General features: G+C 54.1%; 1 protein-coding gene across 12 annotated transcripts in view; it reads right to left on the bottom strand.

Moving 5' to 3' along the window:
- The window catches only part of IQSEC3 (IQ motif and Sec7 domain ArfGEF 3), a 92,067-nt gene that overhangs the window by 26,665 nt on the left and 40,204 nt on the right, over positions 1-25,198 (bottom strand). For all 12 annotated transcript variants that reach the window (XM_024992702.2, XM_024992703.2, XM_024992705.2 and 9 more), the window contains exons 3-5: positions 15,454-15,724; positions 6,573-7,687; positions 4,504-4,665 (exon numbers count right to left, since the gene is read on the bottom strand). In XM_024992702.2, the coding sequence (XP_024848470.1) occupies positions 4,504-4,665; positions 6,573-7,687; positions 15,454-15,724 (1,548 nt within the window). The remainder of the gene's footprint in view (positions 1-4,503; positions 4,666-6,572; positions 7,688-15,453; positions 15,725-25,198) is intronic.

Here is a 25,198-nt window from a genome sequence, read left to right as displayed (position 1 = left end):
CTCCGTGGGAAGGACAGATGCCGTCCACGTGCACAGCGATCACGCGGGCCAGGAGGGAGGCCGCGGAGAACCCACACGCAACAGCCCCCAATCCGCTGGCCTTCAAACCTGCTGAAGCGAACACTTCAGGAAGGAAATAGAGCAGAGCCAAATTTCCCAGCCATGTGAAAACGGAGAGGGAAGCATTTTCAGCCCCCCAAGAATTCCGACCCCCACTGCCCTCCGGGTCCCACTGCCCTTCCTCCTCAACACCAGAGGGGGGCTTCCTCCAGGCTCGGGGTGGCCCCTCCCTTCCCCAGCCGTGGTACTGAGACCTGCCCTGAGGAGTCTGAGTTTCCCTGTGTTAGGGGAGGGGCCGTGGGGGAGTAGGGGTCGAGGAGGTCTAATGCCCTGGGCTTCTTTTTATGCCCTGTGGTTTTAAATAGAAAATACAGTAACAGAAATAGCTGACATTTTAAAAGAATTTACTAAGCATCAGGCACCAAGTTAAGCACTTCATATCCATTTTAAAATTTAATTCATATGACTGGTTCTATTATCCCCATTTGACAAATGACAAACTTGAGGCTGGTTTTTCCTAAAAAAAAAAAAAAAGAGAGAGAGAGCCAAAAACCAAAGCCTTCCCAGGTAAACACGGGAATGGACATGGCCCTCTGAGCTCAGAATGCCTTCTATTATTATTCAGTAAAGCCTGGTTGGACACATTCCTTCTTGGAATGGGGCTTCCACAGACTAGCACAGAAAGGGATGAAAAGAAAGGTCAGCTTTTAACAGCACCAAGGGCCTAATTCTGGAGGCAAATATCAGCACCTCTGTGATGCTCAAATGCAGATCAGCGTCAGGGGCAGATTCTATCTGGTACGGCCCCTCCTCTCACCCTGTCTGCCCTCCTCCCAGGCCCTCTGCCTCACCGCCTCTCCCTTTCCTGTCTGGCTGTATCTTGGAGAGTGCGGTGGCTTGGGCTGTCTCAGTCTCCAAAGGGAGGGGTGATTTATGTCTTTTATTCAGCAAACAGCTTTGTACGGAATGGATGCGATGGGCTGAATGTCACGGGTGGGGGCAGGGAGCAGTGCGGAATCCCAGTGAAGCCTTCCCGGCCAGGACAAAACCAAAACGGCACTGGGTGGGGAGAAGGAAGGGGCAGGGGATGCTGGCTTGAGCGGCAGGGAGATGCCAGAACTCCCCGTGCCTGGCTGCCCCGCCACTGCCTGCCTCTTCCTGCCTCTCTGTCCTCTCCGGGCACCTCGCAGGGGACAAACCAGGCATCTGGGTGATGCAGACTTGGGGGAGGAGCTGCCACGTGCAGGCTGAATGTGCCAGGGCCTTGGAGCCCAGGGCCTGCGTGGCTGCAGAACAAAGCACGTGAGGTGGGGGGCATTCACTGGGGCAGAATCTGGGCTTGGCTCTGCTCTCCATCCTCCCCAAGCCCACAGTGCCCACTGGAGGCTCCTGGGCCCCTCGCCTCTCTTTCCACATTCCTCCTCTCATCTCTCCCTGTTGACCCCTGGGTCTGTATCTTCTCTGAAGCCATTCCTGTTCCTTCACCTTTCTATACACACACACACACACACACACACATACATACACACATGGGATACCCAGCTCAGCCCTGGTTCCCTACATACAGTAGGCACTCAATATTTGGTGAATGAGTGGTGAATGGCCATCCTGTTCCCCTGAGTGCCCCTCCGGGTGGCTGTGGCATGGTGACAAAGCACACTTTAGGGCAGAAGATTTTGCATGATGCCAAGGTGTTACAAGTGCACTAAGGATTGGGGGAAATGATAGATTCACCGGCGGTGTTTGGAGGGACCCGAACTCACACAGCCTAGCCCACTCTCTTTGCAGGTGAGGAAGCTGAGGCCTGGAGCAGAAGTGACGTGCAAAAGCTCTAGAGCCTGTTCGAAGCAGAGCAGGAGTCAGAGCTGGCCTCTCAGGTCCAGCCACTTCTCTCTCCCCACTGCCCCATCATCTAAGCCTGAGCCCATCCAGCCGCCAGCCCAGTCTCCAGCCCTGTGCCCCTCCCGCATAGCAGCTGGTCTGAGTCTCCAGCCCATACACTTGGTCTCCCGGGGAGGATGGGCAATTAAGTTTTCCATGTGCTGCTCAGCACAACCTGGGCTGGAGAAAAACCATGTGTTCCCTGAAGTGCAGGCCGGGGATGCTGGGGTAGGGGGGGAGGGGGATGGGAAGCAGGTTGGAATTCTGGGGCCAGGCCGCATGAGAACTGGAAAAGTGGAAGAGAGCAGACGAGGCAGTCAGGGCCTGGAAGTGAAGCTGCCACCGCTGCCCCAGAATAGAGGAACAAAGCCGGGTCGCCCCCCGGATCGTGGGGCAGCTGGAAAGAATGAAGCCATCAGATGTAGCAGCTCCACTTGCTCATCGGTGGAAAGGGGACAAAGGCAAATGAAAAGGCTGGAGAGATGAACCAGAAGAAAAATAGGAGAGGAAAGTGACAGGAACTGGCTCTTTCTCCTCTTGCACAGTTCCTCAAAGCGTCCCCTGAGGGGGAAGGGAAGCACGTGCATTTGTGGGTTTGGGCACCAGGAGGGACAACCAACTGTCCAAAGCCACTGAGTCAGAGACAGGAGAGGGCCATCAGGGATCTCAAGGTCCCTCAGATGGGTCCCACTTCCCTCTCTTCTGACTGCACTCAGGTAACAACTACCCCATCATGGATTTAGGAAGGTGAAAGGGATTCCTAAGGACAGCTGACCTCCCCTCGTAGCCCAACCCCTCCACTCTCTGGGTATGGAAACACAGGCCATGGCTGGAGGGCAGGGGCTGTCCCAAGACACAGCACCAAGGCTGTTCCACAAACAGAAGGCAAGTCGGGACTTCCCTGGGGGTCCAGTGGCTAAGACTCGGAGCCCCCAGTGCAGAGAGCCAGGGTTCGACTAGATTCCATATGCTGCAACTAAGAGTTCACATGAAATGAAGTGAAGTGAAAGTCGCTCACTTGTGTCCGACTCTTTGCAACCCCATGGACTATACATACATAGAATTCTCCAGGCCAGAATACTGGAGTGGATAGCCTTTCCTTTCTCCAGGGGATCTTCCCAAGCCAGGGATCGAACCCAGGTCTACTGCATTGCAGGCAGATTCTTTACCAGCTGAGCCACCAGGGAAGCCCAAGAGTTCTCATGCCAAAACTAAAGATCTTGCATGCCACGACTAAGATCCAGCACAGCCAAATAAATAAATGTTTCTAAAAAAATAAAAAGAAGAAGCAGGTCTCTAGCTCCCACCCCAGGGATACTGACAGTGACCCTCTTGCTTCTAAACCTGGAGCAGGAGCCCTAGCCCTCTGTGGTGGGCCTTTGCTGCTCCAAGCGCAAGTACAGAAGGAGGGGGTTCTCCCAGGACCCCTGGGGAAACACTTCTGCTGAGTGTGCCCAAGGACAAGGAGGTGGGAGAGAAGCGGGGAGGGCTCCCTACAGAGGGGTGACTTTGGAGAGAAAGTGAGCTCAGGGAGCCAGCAGAAGAGAGGAGGAACATGGAGAGAGTCAGGAGGGGAGGTAGGGGTCCGGGGCAGACTTCACAGGGCCTCACCCCCTCTTTGGAGAGGCGAGGTGACTCCAAGGTCTGCTCCTGAGCCCCAGGGAATCTGCCCCTTCCATGAGGCTCACCTACTTACCCACAGCATCACACCCATGAAGTTGAGCTCAAACCAAGGCAGCCCCCTCGCTCTCCCTCCCCCTAAATACCTCATCTATTGGACTTTAAAATGATTTTTTGATTGTGTGATCTTGGTGGTCAATCTATCTTTACGCAATCTTAGTTTCTGGTGGCTCAGTGGTAAAGAATCTGCCTGCCAAGCAGAAGACGTTGGTTCGATCCCTGGTTTGGGAAGATCCCCTGGAGAAGAAAATGACAACCCACTCCAGTATTCTTGCCTGGAAAATCCCATGGACAGAGGAGGCTGGCAGGCTACAGTCCGTGGGATCTCAAAAGAGTTGGGCATGACTTAGCGACTACACAACATCAAACGTACTTTCTGGCTCTAAAAACCCTAACCCCTTCCTTTCCTGCCTCATGGTTCCTCCACGATATGAAGCGGACGCTCAGGGGCTGGGGGACTGGACAGGCAGCAGGTGATGCTGAGGGGTCAGTCCCCCAGGAGGAGATGGCCCCAGCACTGACACAGCCCTCTTTCAGTTTCACTCTCTTGCCTTTTGGTCTCCCTGGACTATTTCTGTGCTAGCCCCACCCCCAGCCCCATCCTCATCCCCAGTGCCTGTGGGAGGAGCACCCTGGCTCAGTAAGTGGCAGAATAACTGGAGAGGAAGCAGGTAATTGGCTAAGGATCATGGGGCGCCTGGCTCTTTTGACCAATCAGGAAGCCCCTAGGACTGGAGCCAGGACTTCTGGGAATCCACCCAGATTTCAGAGGTCCTGTCTTGCCCTGTGTCCTTCCCTAGCTGAGGTCCCAGGCCATCCAGGAGATCCTGGAGTGTAGGGTGGGCTAGGAGGGCGGGGCAGAGCCCGGAGGCGGGCACTCACTCGAGCACATCGCGGTTGAACTGCTTCTTGCTGTTGCCCAGGAACTCCCCGATCATCTGGCGGCTCAGGCCCTTACGCTGGAGCAGGAAATGGGCCACTCCAATGGGGGTGTCGGGGATGAAGCCTCGAGAGATCAAGAACTGGATGCCCTTGTCTGGGTTTCTGGGGTGGGGTGGGGAAAAGAAGTAGAGAGTGAGGCAAGACAATCCGTGACTCCTTTCCTCCCTTTCTTCCAGCCCAGGGAACCCACAGAAGTGCCCGGAGGTCCCCAGGTGGAATTCCCAGGAAATGCCACTATTCCTTCTGCTGCAGAGGGCCTCCCTTTCTGAAGGCTCTCTTCGCGCATGCTTCTGAACTCCCCACCCAGGACAGACGATGGTGCGGGGCTGGGGAGGGCTGGTCAAAGTGGGCTCCAGAGCAGGTGGAGGGGCATCCTTTCTGTCTTCAAGCCTCAGTCCCACCTGATCCGATCTTCAGGCCCCCAAGCCCTCCTCCCACCTGTATCCTGCTTTCTCTACTCAGGATCCACGCTGGAACCGGGAGGAGGGTGGACTGGGACACGGAGGTGGGATCTCTTACCACATCCCTCTTCCCTGTGCATTGTAGACACAAGAAAGACCCTGCTCCCCAGGGATTACTTTCCCAGGCTGGAGTCTCTGTGCGTGGGTGTGGGTGTGGGTGTGGGTGCTGGAATTTAAGGTAAATGTGCTCCCAGCCTGGTTTGCAAATCCCTGCTGCTCCCTGAGCTGGGTCTTACTGGTCCAGGAGAAGATAAGGACAGAAATAGAGGGTAAGCCTTTAGACCCGTTTATAGCAGGCTGACATTTTCAGGACAACCAAGCATGTGACTGTTTTTCTAGCAACTCACGTTTATTGAATTTTACAAAAGTATCAGCCCACGACATACTGAGTAAAAACCCAAGCTGATCCTTCAGTACACATCATTTGAGAAGCACTGCCTAGCTGGGTCCAGGCATCTGTGTGGGCCTGGGGAGGCAGGGCTGAGGCTACCCTCATCCCGGTGGCTTCCTGATATAGAAGAAAGAGCACTGGGCTGGGAATCAAGCAGATATGACTTCACCCAGCTATTCCACTTACTAGCAGCTTCACAGCGCTCAGCTCACCTCACTGTGCGAGCCCTATTCCTGTTCTATAAAATGACATAATAATGCTCTCTCTAAAAATTTTAAGTTTGCAAACATTTTATCTCAGGCAAGCTACTGAATATAAGCTTGAGGCCAGAGGATGTGTGTTGCTCATCTATGTGGTTTCTGGACTGAGCACTCCAAAAATCGTCATGGAATGAGTAAACGAACACACAGGTGAATGGTTTCTGCTTAGTCCTCACTGATAAGTGGGAGAGATGCTGTGTTTTCTGGTTCAGGTCTATGAAGGAAGGGGTGAGTGAGGGTGGAGATGCGTAGGTATACTTGAAATCTCCCTAGGACGGGTGTGTGCGTTTCCTCTGCTTGCCACCAGCTGTATACCTCTTGGTAGCAAGGAAAGTCTGGCTGGAGGCTCTGAGCTACCGCGGTCATTCATCTCTGTGTCCACACCCCTGCTCTCTTCTGCTCCACTTCCACTTGCATCACACTCCCCGCCTGGCCCCCACCACCCCTCTCCTGTTCCTTGCACTAGGTCTCTGCTCCCCTGACCTTTCCTCTTTTCATCACTGTCTCTCTTCTCCCATCATCAATCCCATGGGGCTGATGTTCCCCGTTTTCCCCAACTTCATGTCCCACCTGAGGGATTCGTGCTCCATCCTTGCATTATTTACCTAACGCTGCATTTTCTTGTAAATATCTCACTTTTCAAAGCCTTGCTTCTTCCAGCAGTACTAGTGGTTAAAGCATAGGTTTGAGGTGTTTTAGCCCTAGTCCTTAAAGTAAATTCATACCAATTAAAAATAAAATGTGTGTCCCCACACAGTATCTCAAGGAGCAGGTGTGGTCCCCAGGCCCCCAGGGGAGGCCCCTGGGTCCATGCGGTCCATTTCCATTCCCAGGAACCTTGCTCATCGGTAAGTGCAGCTGCCCCCTTTCCCCCCTCCATCCTCCACCCCGACTTACATGTTGAAGAGGTTGAGGCCAATGCGGTACAGCCGCTTGCGCAGGGTGTCGGTGGACAGCGTGGGTGACTTGCAGCTCGCGGGGTTCTCGCAGTGGTAGCGTGGCAAGCTCAGGATCATGGCCTGCAGGGCCTCCTTGGAGGCCGAGGCCGACGCTTCGGAGCCCGACTTGGCTGATTTGGTGGACGTGCTGCTGCTGCTCAGCTGCTCCGAGTTGTCCCCGGCCTCGAGTTCGGCCTCGGTCTCTTTCGCCGCCTCCTCGGTCTCCTCCTCTTCTTCCTCCTCTACCGCTGGCCCCGCGGCCATCGGCGAGCTGGCGCTCAGGGCCCCGCCAGCCTCCACCTCTGCGCTCCGGTCCTCAGCCGGCGCGATCCCCTGGCCGGCACTGGGGGCCTCGGGGCCCTCCGGGGCCTCCTGTGCTCTGGCCTGGCCCTCCTCAGCCTTAACCACCGCGGAATCTGCGGGGACAGGGGCCGTCTGCGCACCCAGGCAGTTGGCCACCGACAGGGCCGTGGAGGAGGAGACAGAGATGTTCTGGCTGGCGATCTGCACTGTGACGTCCCGGAAGGCCATCATGAGGGTGCTGCCGTGGCCCTGGGGCGGACTGGGGGGCTCAGTGGGCTCAGCCCCGGCCCCCGGGGAGGCGCCCTCGGGCTCCCGCGCCTCGCCCTCCAGGCCCGGCGGTCCCGCGCCCGCGCGCAGCGCCCGGTGGATCTGGTAAGCGCCGCTCTCCTGCAGGGAGCACATGGTCTTGAGGCTCCAGGTGCTGAGGGCGTCGTCGATGGACTTGGCCAGGGATTGCACCTGCTCGGTGAAAGAGTCCTCCAGCTCGGTGAGCGTGCCCGCAAAGGTGGGCGGCAGGGAGGGCGAGCGCACCAGTGGCAGCCCCGCGAGGCTGCAGCCCTCCAGCAGCGCCCTCTCGGCCGCCAAGCTCTCCGCCGTGGGCGCGCGCGCCTTGCGCAGGGAGATGCGCCGCGGCAGGCGGCTCTCCAGGAGAGAGTTTCGGATCTTCTCGAAGTTCTTGCTGAGCTGGTACTGGCGGAAGGCGGTTTGGATGGTGCAAGCGGCGCGCCGGGACACCAGGTGGCCCCCGTATTTGTGTTCTAGCATTTCAATCTGCAGTGAGGACAGAGAGGCGTGGGATCTCAGTTAGGGAAGGGATGTGACAACGCTTTCAGAGACCAGGACAGGGGGTGACCCGGCTGACCCTTGGCGGGGGCCTGGGACGACACAACTAGGCCGGCACTGAGGGGCCAAAGTCTGAAAACTCTGCGATGGCCTCAAATGCCAGGTTGCTGCCAAGACTCCTAAAGGTGTGGCCTGGAGGTTTGGATTCTGGGGTTGGGGATACCCACCCAAGGGTGGGGCAGTTGCCAATGGTAGTAGGTGATTTTCATATATGGAAGTATTTATTTCTGAAATGCGTGGTATCTTGAATTTGTATTAAAATATTTCATCAAAAAAGTAGAAGGGTTAGAGGAAACAATATTAATTGAAACTGGGTGATGGTTAAATGGGAGTTTATTATGCTATTCTTTCTACTTTTGTATATATTTTAAATAATAGAAAAATGAAGATTAAATAGAAAGAGTAAAAAACATTGCTGCTACTCCTGTTCACCTGCTTTCTTTCTTGGTATTCATGTCACGAATTGGGGTCGTTTCCTGTTTCTGGGAGCCACATAAGAGTTGGGTTTGGAGTTTGATTATCTCTGTGTTCCCAGTACCGAGCCCAAGGGCTGGCATGTGATAGAGCTCAGTAAATGTGAATTTAGTAAAAAGACAGATGGGTGATGGATGGATATTTCAACAGTGGGAGATCCTCCAGCTACCATGTTCTTCAATTCAACTCACCTCTGTTCCCAACAATGGGAACTGTTCCGATCGGGGCAGGGCTTGGTGGGACTGATGGGGAGGTGGGGTAGGGGGTGCTGCCTCATTTGGGTGGATCCGAACCCAGGAAAACTTCAGGCACTGGCCAGTCTGTCCTTCCTCCTCTCCCCTCAGCTCTCTCCCCACTCTGGTCTTTTCTCTCCTTGGGTGGCTAAGCACTGACTTTTCCTCCCTTATCAAAAATCTCTCCGGGGAAACGACTAAAAAAACATTCTCTCTGAGGTGTGAATGACCAAGAGGGGTTAGCAGTGGTTCTTCCTGGACACTTTTTGCATTTAAACAACACACAAAGACCAGACAAAGGGGCGGGCAAAATGGCAGCACTGTGGCGGGTTCCATCGGTTCTTAGGGAAGCTTAGGACGTGAGAAAGTGTTCCTGGGCTCTGAAACTGTGTCCTGCTGCTAGTCACGCGCCGTACACTCCACTTACAGAGTGACATTCCTGAACTGAGAATCACGACTGGTGGCTGGGATCAACAGCTCAAGGCAAGACCATTAGCCCTTCAACCTCCCCCAGGATCACAGAGGAGTGCGGTACGGACAGAAAGGCCAAACTCCATCCCCCAGGACATGGAACCCTTCGACCTGCTTCCTAATCTCACCATAACGTTCCTCTCTCAGGCTGACGATCTCACCATCTCTTGCCTTCTTTGTAAGCTTTCTTCATCCACTAGTCCCTTCTACTTGCATTTCCAGCCTCCAGCCCAGCACTGGGCCCTTTCCACCAGCCTACAGACCCTCCTAAGTCTCCCAGACTGGATCATGACTCTGCTTGACTCCCCTGTTCGGGGCACTAGCCCATTCTCTATTTTCTACTAAACCTACAGGCAGACTCCTCTACCTCCTGTGCCTCAATCTGCGAGCGAATGCCGAACCACCGGCCAGCCCCGTGTGCCCCGACTCCTTGCAGCTGCCTCTTGCTCCCACCAGACTTCTGATTCTCCAAAGGATCACCTCAAAATGAACTTTAATCACTAAATCCCATGCTCAACTCCCTCGCTCCCCAATTTTCCTGCAGCTTTGATACTTTATCCTTGAAACTCTGTCCTCAGCCTTCACGACCCAGTCTATCTTGGTTTTCCTGTCTCCGTACAACTCCTGGATCCTATATTCTGACCACAGGGTCTCTAACCATGCTAGTGACGAGTCATTGGGTGCCCTCTTCCATTCTCCAGGCACATCTTCATGATTTTCCTATGCTGGACATCTTCCTGACTTCCATGTGGGAAGTCTTTAGAGCAGCCTTGTTAGCTGATAATTAACAGCTAATGAAGAGGGAACTGTCTAGGGAACAGCCTTCATGGCAACTCTATATAGATATCTCTGGGGCTAATATCCTCTCACCTCTTGTTTGAGAACCTTGTCTTCTTCCATCGTAACTTCACTGCACTGTGATAGGTGAACAAGCAAGCCCAGGAAACACCCAGCCCAGATCCACCTCTTCCCTGCTGGCTGACCTTGGACACGTTTCTTAACATCTCTGAATCTGTTTTCTTGTCTGTTAAATGAAGATAATCCTGCCGACTCTGTGATTTCATTCTGTGGTGAGAATTCTTATTTCACATGGTACTTGACACACAGTAGGTCAAAGCTCAATAAGTGGTAGCAATTTGATGGTGAAGTGTTGATTCCATGACTTTCAAATCTCCATGCCTAGACTCAACTCATGGAGAAGGCAATGGTACCCCACTCCACTACTCTTGCCTGGAAACTCCCATGGACAGAGGAGCCTGGTAGGCTGCAGTCCGTGGGGTCTCGAAGAGTTGGACATGACTGAGTGACTTCACTTTCACTTTTCACTTTCATGCTTTGGAGAAGGAAATGGCAACCCACTCCAGTGTCCTTGCCTGGAGGATCCCAGGGATGGCAGGGCCTGGTGGGCAGCCGTCTATGGGGCCGCACAGAGTTGGACACGACTGAGGCGACTTAGTAGCAGCAGTAGACTCAACTCAAGACCTACATTTCCAACAGCCCACTGCTCCCTTTCCCTGAAAGGAACCAGCTCTCAGTGATATCCTTAGTCACGTCCAGCACCCCAGCTCCAAGGCTGTCCAGTCTGGGGACCTGGCACTTGTCCCTGGGTCCCCCTTTGCCTTATCCTGTGCATCTGTCAAGCGCAAAGTCCTATAGCGCCACCCCTCCATACCTTCTGCCATCACTCTGAACTTTCCACCTGACTGTCCTACGTGGGGCGCTTTGGACTCCCCCCTTGGATACTCTGGCAGCCCCCGGTTGCTTCCCTGCTTCCTCCTCCAGCACCATCCACCTTGCATTACATCCCCCTGAGCAGTGTACTCAGAGAGCAGGGTAAACACAGGTCTTCCAGTCGCTGGAGATCCTTGCCCTAAATAAATATAAACACCCTGTTCTAGGGTGTCTGGGGCTCAGCAGCCTGGCCCCGCCCACCCCGGCCCCTCCTACTACAGGAGGTCCACTGCTCACATGCCAGCCCCACCTCCTGCCCCTGCCCGCACCCCCACATACTGGGCTTTCCTGCCCCAGCACTTGCTCAGCCTCCCCACCTCCACAGCCCCCTACAACCCCCAACCCCCCACACCCCTCCCCACACTGTCACCCCTCTTCACCCTCAGCTCCCACCCTCGCCCTCTCCTCCAGGCAAAAAACGTTCGCCCTTTCTTTCAGTGTCCCTCCCCCAGGACGCCTCCCAGTCCCCCAACCAGAACGGGTCTCCCTGCCCTGAGTCCCCTGGAGAAGGTTGCCTCCTGCTTCTCTGACACTCAGTTTCCTCACTAATCTTGGTGGTGCTCGTCTAACTCAGGCTCCCGCCCTCCCCTCCCTCCCCCAGACCCCTCCTAGAGCAGAAACTCCTGGAGGCCCAGATGTGTCCTCATTCTCTCCACTGGTGGCCTCAGCCCAGAGCCTGGCCCGGAGCCACTGCTCGTGCTGGCCTCCAAATTCAGTCCCAGAATCATCACTTTTTGTTCGCATCATGTCATATAGCTGGCTTCCCCTCACCCCAGCCTCATGCCTGCTGCCCACCCCGGCCCCCCACCCCATGCCTGCTGCCCGCCCCGGCCCCCCGCCCCTACAGGCAGGACACCATTCTCTGTGGCACCGCCATCCTGACCTGTGACTGGGGCTTCATTGGTGTTTGCACCCTGAACTGAACTCAACCAGGGGAGTGCAGTGCAGGCTGTCTTCTAGATCTGGGATCGGAGCCAAAGTCTGCACCACTGCAGCCCCTGCCCCGTATGTGTTCCCCTCCCCCATACCCACAGGCCTGGGGGACACTCCAGTGCCCCTCGACAGCAGCAGCGCCCCAGCCAGGCCCTCTCACCTGGAGTTTTGGACTGGCTGATGGAGCAGGCCAGGCAGGTTGGTGAACTGGGAGAATAAGGATTGTCCAGGATCCCTTCCAGCCCCAAAACTACAGGATGTGAGTGACTCGTGAGGACCACAGGGGCAGAATGCTAAATCCCAGATCTCAAAAAAACCTGAGATGGAGTCAGGCCCTGAGCCAGGCTTCATGACCCTCTCCATCCCCTTCAGGTCACTGAGCTGGTACCTCCCCTCTTCATCTTCTGAGCATCTTCTCACGCCAGGTGCTGTGTCGGGCACCAGGGATATAATGATGGACATCTTTGCCCTGCCTTCAAGGAGAAGTCAAGTAAACAGGGATGGTGATCCAGGGCTGGAGGGCAATGTCAGGGAGCACCTGAGTGCCATGGGAACACTGAGAAGGGGCCTCCTCCATAGCCTTGGGAGAGCTGCGGTGGAGAAGGAAGGCACAGGGAAGTTCTAAAGGAAGAGAAGGAGTGAGTATGGACCAGTGCAGGAGACGGGGGCCGGGCACAGAAATGCTAGCAATTGAGGCAAAGGGCTATATGCAGCAACCAAGGCCCAGAGAAGGGAAGGAACTTGTCTAAGGTCACACAGTCCATCTGCAGAAGAGAGACCTGTGGAGTTCCATCTTTTGTAAACATATGCCATGTTTTCAGTCACTCTGCCCAACTCCTCGATCGCTTTTTGCTAGTAATCTTGCCTGGAGAATCCCACAGACAGAGGAGCCTGGAGGGCTACAGTCCATGGGGTCACAAAGAGCCAGACACAACTGAGCGACTAACACTCCCACCCCTAGCCTGTGCTTGGCCTGGAGGGTTCCCTGGGCCAGAGGAGGGGGGCTATTCCCCAGGACAGGAGGACCTGGCTGCACCCCTACCAGCCCTCATCTTTCCTGCCCACTTCTGCCCTCCTGACACGCAAGCCCATCTACTAGAACTACACCCACGTGAAAAAGGTCCACGGTGCCTGTTAGAACCCCGCACGACTCTCCATAGCCCCTAGTCAGTGAGAATTAAACTAATTCCCTGCCCAGGCCAAGGCACGAGTTTCTTTTGGTGTTACTAACAGGCCACTGCTTCAGTTGAATGGTAATCTCTTCGGAGAGCAGGGAGGGACCATGTTTTTCTTTTGGGTATCCCACTTCCTCATTGCTTTGCTCATCAGAGTTATTTAAAAATATTCACTCGATGAGCTCTTACTCTGTCCAAGACCCTCTGCTGGATGCCGGGCGGTGGGTGCACAGATGAACAGGAGATGGTCTCTGTCCTCAGGGAACGGAGAGGACGCTCTCATATGGCCAGCTGACCATCCCATCACACCGTGCCGCTCCAGACAGGCTGCCTCCCGGCCTCTGCTTGGGGATTCCTTACCCCAGAAGCAGGACCTGCTACATTTTCAGCAGCTCTTATTGTTAGTTAATAAAAAAAAAAAAAAAAAAGCAATAGAAAAGAAAATAAAACCTTCCTCTCCTTTAAGTTTAATGCACTAGTACCACTATTTTTATTTTGTTTTTTAGAAAACTTTTTATTTTTGGTCCTTGCATGTGGGATCACAGTTCCCTGGGGATCAAACCCATGCCCCCTGCATTGGAAGCAGGGAGTCTTAAAGGCTGGACTGCCAGGCAAGCACCACTATTTTTACCTGGAATGATAGAAACTAATCTGATCCACCCAATTCACATTCAGCTCTTCCATGTTTAAAACTCATCTTCATGTCTACAACTTCCCCATATGACCCTGTGAATGGGTGTGTGCTAAGTCACTTCAGTCATGTCCGACTCTTTGCGACTGTAGCCCCATGGACTGTAGCCCCCAGGTCCTCTGTCCTTCGGATTCTCCAGGCAAGAATACTGGAGTGAGTTGCCATGTCTTTCTCCATCATATGACCCCAGCCAATCTATTTTCTTTTTTAGAAGAACCTCAGAACCTCAGGGTTCTCTTTGTTGCCTCTTAGAAGAGGCCTTGGAACCAGACAGCCTGACCAGTACCCAGTGGGGCCCCAGGCAGCTGCCTCCTTTCTGTTGTTCAGTTGCTCAGTTGTGTCTGACTCAGCGACCACATGGACTGCAGCACGCCAGGCTCCTCTCACTGGGGGTTTTATCTACACGTCTGTGAAGGCCTCTGGGCCCACTTCTCTGGCAGCGGCTTCACTGGCTGTTGATTTATCTTGAGCTTGTAGTCAGCTCAAGCCCTAAGGCCTCTCGCCCAGGACCAAGCCTGCTCATTTTGTAATAGTGCTGTGGAATTTTCAAAGCTAAGAACAGAACTTGAGATTTTTCCCTCTTTCACTTTACATTTTCCATTTAACCACATTTCTGTCCTAATTAGATTTTTTTTTAATCTGGGATTCTGTTGTCAAGGTATTAGGTGTCCCCTTTCGGCTTTGCATCAGTCCCTTTTCAGAATGGTTGAACAGGGCAGTCCCTACTCAATCACCTTGGAATTGGTGCTGATAAAAAAACCATTGTTTTCTATAATTCCATTTGAGAACAACCCACCTGACTATATTGTCAACTAACCCACTTCCTATCCCGTCCACATAGATATCACAGGAGATTTTGTCAAACACCTTACTAAAAGCCCTGTGGTGCATCGTGGGCAGCTGGCCCCTGACCCAGGGTAACAGCTTGGCATCCATGCTCAAAGGAAGGGATGTGTCTGGCGGGGCTCAACTGGGCTCAACCCAGTCTTAGTGACTTCTCTACTAGCTTCGCTTCCTAATCCGTCCATCAGGTTAAGGAATGGTTCTTTAGAACCTACACATTTTAGAGCTAGAAGGGACATCAGTGATGATTCAAGGTGTAATTCCCAGTTTTGCTGATGAGGAAACCAACACCCAGAGTGCTTAACTGGTGTTTCCCAAAGTCACAGAGGAACTGGAGCAAGGACCCACAGTGAATCCCACACGTGTGGCTCCAAGCTCAATGTTCTTCCTCAAAAACGCTAAGTCACAAAGTCTGTGTCTAAGCATGTTCACACACACACACACATATCTCCTTTCAGGTCTCTTAATTTTCCACCAAAACAACCGTGCCATTGTCATTTGGGGGGTGTCGACGGGGACACTATTTTTCTTGCTGCTTCACAGAATGGAAGATGGAGACCCAGAACCCCTCAGTGAAGTTTGTTTTCCAACAGGGGGCTTTCGTTGTTCAGTGGCTAAGTCCTGTCCGACTCTGCGATCCCACAAACTGCAGCACGCCAGGCAGCCCTGGTCCTTCACGTGGACTCTCCCAATCTGGGCTAATCCCGGGAATCTTTAGTCTACCTGGAGGGCACCACTGTCTTCAAACCTCTTTGGAGCCTGTGTGTGCCTGAGCAGGGCGCTCGCCCCTTGAGTGGGCAGGTAGGCTGGGCATCTCTTTGGAGCAGGATTGGAGGTGGGGGCTTCACCTGCCTGGAAGTATGTGGGCCACTGGGCTTTCTGCAGTGGTAAGAGGGGCAGAGCCCTGGACACACTGCCTGTGGGCTTGGCACTGCACGGGTGACCCCTGCCTATGGCAAGGCTGGCTGCAGGAAGAGCTGGCTGTAGGGAGGGGCAGTTACCCCTTTCAGCTGGGAGAACTAGCGGCCAAGAGGTGGGCCTGCCCCACAGGCGGCCCAGACAGGGACATCCCTGGGACCCTGGACAGCGCCCGAGTCAGGGCCCTTCACCACCCTTCCCGCCCGCCTCGGAGGCCCTGGGTACCTGTTTATTCTTTAGGTCAAGGGAGATTTCGTAATCGGAGGCGGCAGGGGCGCGGGAGCAGAGCGCCGTCGCCAGGGCAGGCTGCTGCCGGCCAGGGGAGGCCGCGCGGTGGGGGCCGGCCCGCGGGGAGGCGCCCCCCGCCCCCGGCCGCTCCTCCTCCTCCTGCAGCTGCTGGGCTTGAGCCTTCCGGGCATGGGCACTGGGTCTGCCGGCCGCCGCCGCCGCCACGGAGTCCTCCGTGCCCCCACCGGCCTGGGCGCAGGCGCCGTCACTGCGAACGAAAGGCAACGGAGCTCGGTTGGGGGGGGCGGGGTGCGTGTGGGTACGGGGAGGGGGCTGGGGCCCTCGGGTAGCTATGGGCCTGTGGAGGGGCTGGTGGGGGCCTCCTGCTGTCTTCATTAGGGTGGGGCTATCTTGGTGTGCAAGAACTCCAGGCCAGGAGGAAAGCCTGAGCTTGGGGAGGGTCCCCGAGGGGCAGAGGGAGGGGCTCAGGAACTTGCTTAGACGTAATATGTGTGCCGTGTCGTGCTTAGTCGCTCAGTCATGTCCGACTCTTTGTGACCCACGGACCGTACTGGCCAGGCTCCTCTGTCCTTGGGGATTCTCTAGGCAAGAAGACTGGAGTAGGTTGCCATGCCCTCCTCCAGGGGATCTTCCCAACCCAGGGATCGAACCCAGGTCTCCCGCATTGCAGGCAGATTCTTTACTGTCTGAGCCACCAGAGAAGCCCTAGGGGTAGACTACCCGGGTTCCGATCTGGGTCCTGTCTCTTATTAGCTGTTACTTAACAGCTAAGCGGGTTACTTAACCTCACTTTTCTCTGTTTCCCCATCTATAAATTGTTGTTCAGTCACTCAGTTGTGTCCCACTCTTTGCGACCCCATGGACTGCAGCCTGCCCAGCTTCCCTGTCCTCCACTATCTCCCGGAGCTTACTCAAACACAAGTCCATTGAGTCTGTGATGCCATCCAACCATCTCATCCTCTGTCATCCCCTTCTCTTGCCTTCCATCTTTCCCAGCATCGAGGTCTTTTCCAATGAGTCTGCTCTCTTCGCATCAGGTATAAAATGGGAATAATAATAGAACCTACCTCACTGGGATGTTTGGAAGGCTTAAGTAAGTTACAGAGTTCTTAAGGCAGGGTCTGGCTCCTGCTGCCTGCTCAGTGTGTGTTAACTACCATAGTTATCAGTGGTCTGCTTACTGGCCAGTGGCTTAAGTAGCTGAGAGAAAGCTGACCCCCACTGAACCAGGTCCGTCTTTTAGACGGCCGATGTGAGGCTGGGGGAGGAGTTGACGCTTCTAGATGAAGTCGCTGCCCCTCCCCAGCCCCTCTCTCTCTGGTGGAACCAGGGACAGGAGCCACAGCTGCTGCCCACATGCCCGCCTCTGAGATGACACTCAGGCTGCTCCCCTCCCCGGCCAGCCTCCGAGTTCTGCCCCTTCCCCAGGCCCCGCGCTGAGCCCTCTCCAGCATGAAGCCTTCCTGGTGGTTCCAGCTTCCAGCCTCCATCTGCGAGGACCCCAGAGGGTCACCACCTGCATCACAGAGGAGCATTTCGGCTCACGGTGAGGGCTCCAGTGCAGCCCCCTCCCTTGTGGCTTTGGTCAAGTTGCTTTTTCTCTGAGCCCTGGTTTCCCCATCAGTACATGGGAGGCGCTGGTACCTGCCCTACAGGGTCCCTGGGAGGTGGAAAGGAATCAGCACGTTGAGGGCTTCGTGCAGCACCTGGTACGGACTGAGTGCTCCAGAAATGTTAACTTCTCTTTCCCCATCTCTCCACCCCACCCCCGATTTCCCACAAGCCTGAGGCTTGTACTCTATTTGATCCCCTTCTCCCCAGTTGGTGCTGAGCAAACAATGAGGGCTCCGCAAAAACTTGAAGGATGAATTGAAGAGAACCCAAGACCCCTGACACAGCCTCTGTGGTGGACAGGTACCCTAGGTTATCTAGCCCATCTTTCTCATCTCCCTTTTTCACAGATGAGGAGTGGGGGCCCAGGGAGGTGGGCTGGCTTTGGTTGGAGGGCCAGGCAACCTTGGGATTTATTTCTTCCAAGGCTTTGTCCCTTGTAAGATGCCCCAAATCGTGCCAGAGCAACTGCTTCTGCCTAACTTTAAAGCCTCCTAGTGCTAAAATAGCCAAGGGTAAAGAGTCCATCTTCATTCAAGTCCTCCCAGCACTCCCCTGCACCCCACCCCCTCCCTCAAACACAAATAAAGAAGAGTTCACTGGCTTCCCTAGCAACAAGGAGCCTGACTCCTTGCCTCTGCATAATTCTTTGCTTCGTCATTTTTCCTGTGGCCACCAATCAAGCTATATAGTTGGATGAGCTCTAAGTATTGGGTTTTTTCACTGGTATCACCAGGAAGTTCTTTGTAAGGTCTAACTTCAACTTTTCTTGAGATAGAACATGCCCATTCTTCCCGAATGGTCATGTGTGCTGTGCTGTGCTTTGTCGCTCAGTCGTGTCAGACTCTTTGTGACCCCAAGGACTGTAGCCTGCCAGGCTCCTCCATCCGTGGGATTCTCCAGGCAAGAATACTGGAGTGGGTTGCCATGCCCTCCTCCAGGGGATCTTCCTGACCTAGGAATCAAACCAGGGTCTCCTGCATTGCAGGTGGATTCTTTACCAACTGAGCTACCAGGGAAACCCCAGGGTCACATGGAAAAGCCCCAGAGTCACTTTCCTCCCTAGCACAACCTGCCTCCAGGGGGCAGAATGCGCTCTCACTCTGGACTCTGGACTGTCCTTGGTGGTGATGCCCAAGGCTTCTTCACCCCAGGTTTTCAAGATGCATGACATTAGGCCTATAAGCATCCAGGGGCCGAGGCCACCCATGGAGGTTTTTCCACACAGGAGACCATAAGATTTGAGTATGGGATGTGAAAGTCTTTGAGAACTTGGGGAACCAAGCAGCTCCTCAGAGTAACACTCCACGCCCAGAGGACCAGAATGATCTGTGTGTTGAAGCTCTGCACCGCATCAGGGGAGGGTCACTCATGTGGGGCGCTGGCTTGTGCTTAGAGGGCCTCTAGGTGCCCAGTGCACATGCCTGGTCCTGGCACATCTAGGATTCCTCGAGGTTCCAGCAACCACCCAGCTGTCCGTCGTCTCGGCTACCAGAGTTGGCTTCCTAAAGTGCAGATGCTCAAAACCCAGAAGTGACTTTCTGGTACTGCCAGATATAGTTCAAGGGCATTCGTGATTTCATCCAAATCTCCTTGTCCATACCCATCTCTGGGAGTAACCTGGCCACTCTATCTACTGAGTGTTAGTTGCTCAATGTTAGTTTGACCTTTGCAACCCTATGAATTATAGCCTGCCAGGCTCCTCTGTCTATGAGATTCTCCAGGCAAGAATACTAGAGTGGGTAGCCATTCCCTTCTCCAGGGGATCCTCCCAAACCAGGGATAACCCAGGTCTCCTGCATTGCAGGCAGATTCTTTACCATCTGAGCCACCTGGAAACTTTCCTCAAATCTGCGGTACCCGCTCAGACCACCATGCCTGTACCGTCATTTCCTCCTGCCAAGGTAATGGCACCCCACTCCAGTACCCTTGCCTGGAAAATCCCACGGACAGAGGAGCCTGGTAGGCTGCAGTCCATGGGGTCTCTAAGTCGGACACGACTGAGCAACTTCACTTTCACTTTTCACTTTCATGCATTGGAGAAGGAAATGGCAACCCACTCCAGTGTTCTTGCCTGGAGAATCCCAGGGACAGGGGAGCCTGGTGGGCTGCCGTCTGTGGGGTCGCACAGAGTCGGACACGACTGAAGCGACTTAGCAGCAGCAAAATGCCTTATCCTTTCTCTGCCTTGACAGCTCTTTCAGAATTCACTCATTGTTCCAGGAAAAGTCCGCCCTCCAGTGTGCTCCACTGGTTCTTGGCACTTGCCTCTATTTCATAACTGACCACTCTACCTAAATTATTCACTGATGTGTCTCTCTCCTCCACCAGACAGTGCCATGCACAGCTTTTTATCATAGGTGCTTATCACCTAGGCTGGCTTATAAGACATGTTTAGGAAATGTTAAATGGATAGAGGGATGGAGGGGTGGATGGGTGGATGGATGGATGGAGGGATAAATGGATGGGTGAATGGATAGCATTTAATCTCTCACCCTTTCCCAAGAGCAGAGATACTGTGGTGAGCTTGGTGATACAGCCCCAGACCCTTCTTCAAGGACTGATTTCCTGTCCAGCCCTGGGGCTGCTACTGAAGCTTGCCTTCAGCTGTCAGCTCCCCCAGCTCCTTCTGGGACTGTCTGAGCTGCAATGAGCTCCTGGGCCCAAAGTCATGTTTTCCCCAGGGCAGTCTACATCCAGTGGCCGACAGTGGTTATAAAGGTTCAGTCATGTGATCCAGTCTGGATCTGAGAGGTCATGCTCCCTGCAGAGCTCGTGATGGGATTAGCCCAGGCTCCTAGTGGACGTCTGTCACAGGTTAACCTCTCCCTGCCCCGTGCTACGCTCCTGCCCTCCCCCGAGGCGTGTTGACCCTAAGCATCCTCTAGTCAACATCCAGCACACTAGACTCAGAGTTTTTTCCCAGAGACACCAATGAGCGATGAGCACCCAACCAGCAATGGGCACCCAGCTTCTCTTTTTCCTTCCTTTTCCTTGTCAGCCACGATTACCCTGGTCTCCCTGCTCCCAGGCCTGTAAAACTTTTCTGGGCTCCAGACACCTTCAATAAAGACTCTGGGCTCTCTTCCCAGAAAACGGGTGTGCTTTCATATGTGCCGAGTCCTACCTCCACACTCAGAGGCTTTACAGGCTCCGTGGATCGGGCTGAAAGCACTCTTCTGGGGGGATGGTCATGGGTTTCATCCATGTGCTGAGGACTGTGCTAAGCACTTAGGGCTGGCTCCAAGAGCTGTAGGCAGCTCAGCTCTGGTCATACAGAAAGAAAATGTCAGGGTTCACACGCCACCGGGCTTTCAGACACCGGCCACTGTTCCCTCAACACTGATGGGTCCTCGCTCACAGGTCAGAAGGCTTGAGTGGAGGGAGCCCCTGTTCCTCTGACTCACTGATTTCAAGGAAAATATATTTATTCTGCACCTCAGTTTTCTCATTTGCAAAATGGGGGTATGAATATCTCCTTTCCAGGAGAGTGATGAAGATGAGGTTGACCTCCTAGGTTAGTGTGCTGGGAAAATGCATCCCTGAGAAGGATGAGGAGGTAGAGCGGGCGGCCGTGCAGCCCCTGCCAGGAGCTAGTCCCGGCGGTGGTGTCCCCCTGGGCTCCCAGGCAGACCCTGCCCGCCACCAGGAGCTCAGGGCCTGGGAGCTGCCGAAGAGCTGTATGAAGGCTTCCCTGGTGGCACGGTGGATAAGAATCCGCCTGCCAACGCAGGGGACATGGGTTTGATCCCTGGTCCAGGAAGATCCCACCTGCCCTGGAGCAGCTAAGCCCATGCATCACAGCTACTGAAGCCCCTGAGCCCTAGAGCCTGCGCTCCACAAGAGAAGCCACCTCAATGAGAAGCCCAAGTTCCGCAACTATAGAGTAGCCCACACAAAGCAACGAAGGCCCAGAGCAGCCAAAAATTAATTAATTAATTAATAAAAGAGCCCTGTGAGGGGGCTGGGGAAGACTTCAGGGGAGGGAGCACCAGGCCTATGCTCGTCCGGTCCGCTAGAGATTGGCTTGGGACGTGGTCCTGGCACAAAGGCAGAGAAAGGGATGAGGGGAAGCCTGAGGCATGTTGTGGGGTTTGGGGACAGGGTGAGGAGGGAGGGACGGAGGGCCACTTTCCCCTCTGAGCAGTGGCCAGAGCAGCAGTTCCTGAGACCCAGGCAGAAGTGTTTTGAAGGCTGGAGGACTCCTTGGGCGGCAAGGTTCCCCCAGAGGGCCTGAGCCTGACCAATTGCACTAGATTATCCTGACTCCGCCAGCCTTTCTGAAAGCCCTTCTGGGACAAAGAAACTAGGCATTTTCCAGACAAAAGCTAACAAAACGCCTCACATCTCAAGATTTTTCAGCCTTTACTAAAACACTCCTTTCTCTCTCTTGCCTGAATCGATAAAGTGATCTTCGATGGTCAGAATAAAGGCTGAGCAAGGGGAGTCGAGTGTCCTTGGTGGGGGGAGGGTCCCAGACGGTGCTGGGGAGGGGTTGCAGTGAATAGAGGGCCAGCGTCTGTAACAAATTCACCCTGTGCTGATTCCAAGCACAGGCTGGAAAATGCCGCCTGTGGTGGTGGAGAGCCCTGGGCCCCGGGCAGGGTCTGACCGCCTCCGCCGGCTGCGCTAGCTGTAACGGTAGGCACATGGCTTCCCTGCACCTTGGATTGCTCATCATAAGATGGACAGTTTGAGCAAAAGGCTCTGACAACAGGAAGGAAGGAGAGGCCAGCTTCCTCCCTCTCCCTTTCCCTCCACGGGGCCGGGCCCACACCCTGCACCTTCCTGTTCCTGTCCACGCCCCTCTGGCCTCCATACCCAGGGACATGGTGAAGGCCTCCCTGCCTTCCTCTCTGCCCTGACCACCGTCATCCACGCTGGAAGCTGGGGCTCGCAGGAGGAGGCTCTGGAGGAGGGCGGCTGGGTCTTCCCTGCTGTCCACTTGCAGAGGCCGCCCTTCCTCCCACGGACCCCAAGAGAGTAAGTTACTCCCTCTCCTGTCCGCTCAGTGGAGATTCCAGGATTTGGCTGCATGACTGTTCCAGAAGGGTCTGGAAGGGCTGGTTTGTCTGGAGGGGTTTCCTGTTGAAGGCATCACAGCCCTCTGGGCCTGTGTCCTCCGCAGAACCAAGCCCAGGGTGCCACTCAGGGTGGGCCCCCGAGTCCAGCGTGGAAACCATCTCTGCATCATAGCCCCTCACGGTGAGATGCCAGCACTTGGTGCCCACTGGGGAGGGGGTCTACATCTAGAAGTTTCCTCAGGACACCTCCCACACAGACTCACAGGCTGGACCACACCAGTGATGCAATCTGATTGCCACTGGAAGCCTAATATTTTTGAGCATTTTATTTCCTCCCCAATAGGTGTGGATCCGGTAGCAAAATCAAGCTCTCAGGACACCCTCCAAGCTCGCTGCCTGACACATTGCACACAGTCACAAGTCCCGGCTTCTCTGAGCCCGAGGACACACCTCGGGCTTTCTCACCTCCTGTGTCTGCCCACCCCCCCCCCCCCACAGAAGCTAGTTCCCTGCCCATGTTCCCACCTCACCCACCCCGAGGATGATGCTCCAGAAACATGGCCTGCAGTCTGTCCTGACATACCCCACCGTCACCTGACAGCTGCACTGAATAGTTGTTGTTAAGTCGCTCAGTCGTGTCTGACTCTTTGCGACCCCATGGACTGTATCCTGCCAGGCTCCTCTGTCCATGGGATTCTCCAGGCAAGAACACTGGAGTGGGTAGCCATTTCCTTCTCCAGGGGATCTTCCTGACCCAGGGATGGAACCCAGGTCTCCTGCATTACAGGCAGGTTCTTTACCATCTGAACTATAGGGAAGCCTGTGGGTTTCCCAGGTCATCTCCAAAGGTGTTTGGGTGAAAAAGGAAGCAAGACACAAAAGCTTTGGGAGGAAGCCCCAGAGCTCCCACTGTGCGGAGCCAGCCCCCAACTCCAAGCAGGGCAGGGGTCAGCCCCAGGCCACAAACCTGTCCTTGCGGGGGCTAAACTGTCTCTTCCTCTTAGGACGGAAGGAGACCAGACTGTCAGCTGGCGCGATTTCCCCGATAAAATGCCTGTATGCTTAATCTCATCCTCGCTGCACTGTGACAGCCGGGTGCTCGGTTAAATCATTTCCTCTCCTGCCCTGACATCTAGAAAATCCGATCTCAGGGCCCGCTGGTCCTGCTTGATTGGCATTCATCAGGGCTTTTAGCTCCTTTGATCTCTTCCCCCAGCTGGTCTCTCGGTTCTGAGTCCCTCACCCCTGCTCGCTGTCTCCAGCCAGCTCTCCATGTGTCATGGGCCAGGCTGGAGTAGAAACATCTGAACGTGGCCCCCTCCTCCTTGCCAGTTGCCTGCCGTCCAGAGGAGGAACTGGGCCCTCTCCCTGAAGAGCACAGCTCAACAACCCAGAGCAAGACCCAGAGTTGTGTGTCTCCTTCCTCTTGCTGTACTAGGGTCTCTGCTGCAGGGACCTCATCTGCTGAGCTGGCCCATTCTAAGTATTTCCCGGTCATGCCTGAGCCTTCTCCTGGAACTCCTAGATCTCAGCTGATTTATCCCTTTCTGCTCTTAAAAAATCCAGTTTTAAAACAGCTAGCACCAGGAATTCCCTGGTGGTCCAGTGAGTATGACTCTGAGCTCCCAGTGCAGGGGATGCAGGTTTGTTTCCTGCTTGGGGAACTAAGATACCACATGCTTTGTGGCGTGGCCATATAAAATTTAAAAATTTTTTTAATTTAAAAATCAAAAAAAAAGGAAGACAGCTCTGGGCCATGGCATGTGCATGCGTGTGTGTGTGTGTGTGTGTTAGTTGCTCAGTCGTGTCTGACTCTTTGTGACACCATGGACTACAGCTCACTAGAGTCCTCTGTCCATGGAATTCTCCAGGCAAGAATACTGGAGTGGGTAGCCATTCCCTTCTCCAGGGTATCTTCCCGATCCAGGGATCAAACCAGAGTCTCCTGCATTGCAGATGGATTCTTTATCATCTGAGCCACTAAGGAAGCCCTCTATGGCACATACCTCATGCTAAAAAAAAAAAAAAAAAAGCTAGCATTTATTGAGTGCCTACTATATACCAGATACCTTTGCACACATGACGTCACTGAATCCTCCCAACCACCCTAAGGGGCTTCCCTTGTGTCTCAGCTGGTAAAGAATCCGCCTGCTATGCGGGAGACCTGGGTTTGATCCCTGGGTTGGGAAGATCCCCTGGAGAAAGGAAAGGCTACCCAGTCCAGTATTCTGGCCTGGAGAATTCCGTGGACTGATAGTCCATGGTGTCGAAAGAGTCAGACACGACTGAGCGACTTTCAAAACCATCCTAAGAGCTGAGTGCTGCTGTTGTCCCCATTGGACAGATGAGAAATCGAGGATCCCAAAGCTTCAGTAGTTGCACCAGGGTTGCAGGGTTTGTATGTGACCAAGCCAGGACCTGAACCCAGATTTGAGTCGCTCTGTGTGTGCTCTCTATGCCAAAGCCTTTGACTGTGTGGATCACAATCAACTGTGGAAAATTCTGAAAGAGATGGGAATCCCAGACCACCTGATCTGCCTCTTAAGAAACCTGTATGCCGGTCAGGAAGCAACAGTTAGAACTGGACATGGAACAACAGACTGGTTCCAAATAGGAAAAGGAGAACGTCAAGGCTGTATATTGTCACCCTGCTTATTTAACTTCTATGCAGAGTACATCATGAGAAACGCTGGGCTGGAAGAAGCACAAGCTGGAATCAAGATTGCCGGGAGAAATATCAATAACCTCAGATATGCAGATGACACCACCCTTATGGCAGAAAGTGAAGAGGAACTCAAAAGCCTCTTGATGAAAGTGAAAGAGGAGAGTGAAAAAGTTGGCTTAAAGCTCAACATTCAGAAAACTAAGATCACGGCATCTGGTCCCATCACTTCATGGGAAATAGATGGGGAAACAGTGGAAACAGTGTCAGATGTTATTTTTGGGGCTCCAAAATCACTGCAGATGGTGATTGCAGCCATGAACTTAAAAGATGCTTACTCCTTAGAAGGAAAGTTATGACCAACATAGACAGTATATTCAAAAGCAGAGACATTACTTTGCCAACAAAGGTCTGTCTAGTCAAG

This window comes from Bos taurus, chromosome 5 (assembly GCF_002263795.3).
Source record: "Bos taurus isolate L1 Dominette 01449 registration number 42190680 breed Hereford chromosome 5, ARS-UCD2.0, whole genome shotgun sequence".
NCBI lineage: Eukaryota > Metazoa > Chordata > Mammalia > Artiodactyla > Bovidae > Bos > Bos taurus.
The sequence above is the reverse complement of the archived record's forward strand: the minus strand, read 5'-3'. Positions and strand labels throughout refer to the sequence as shown.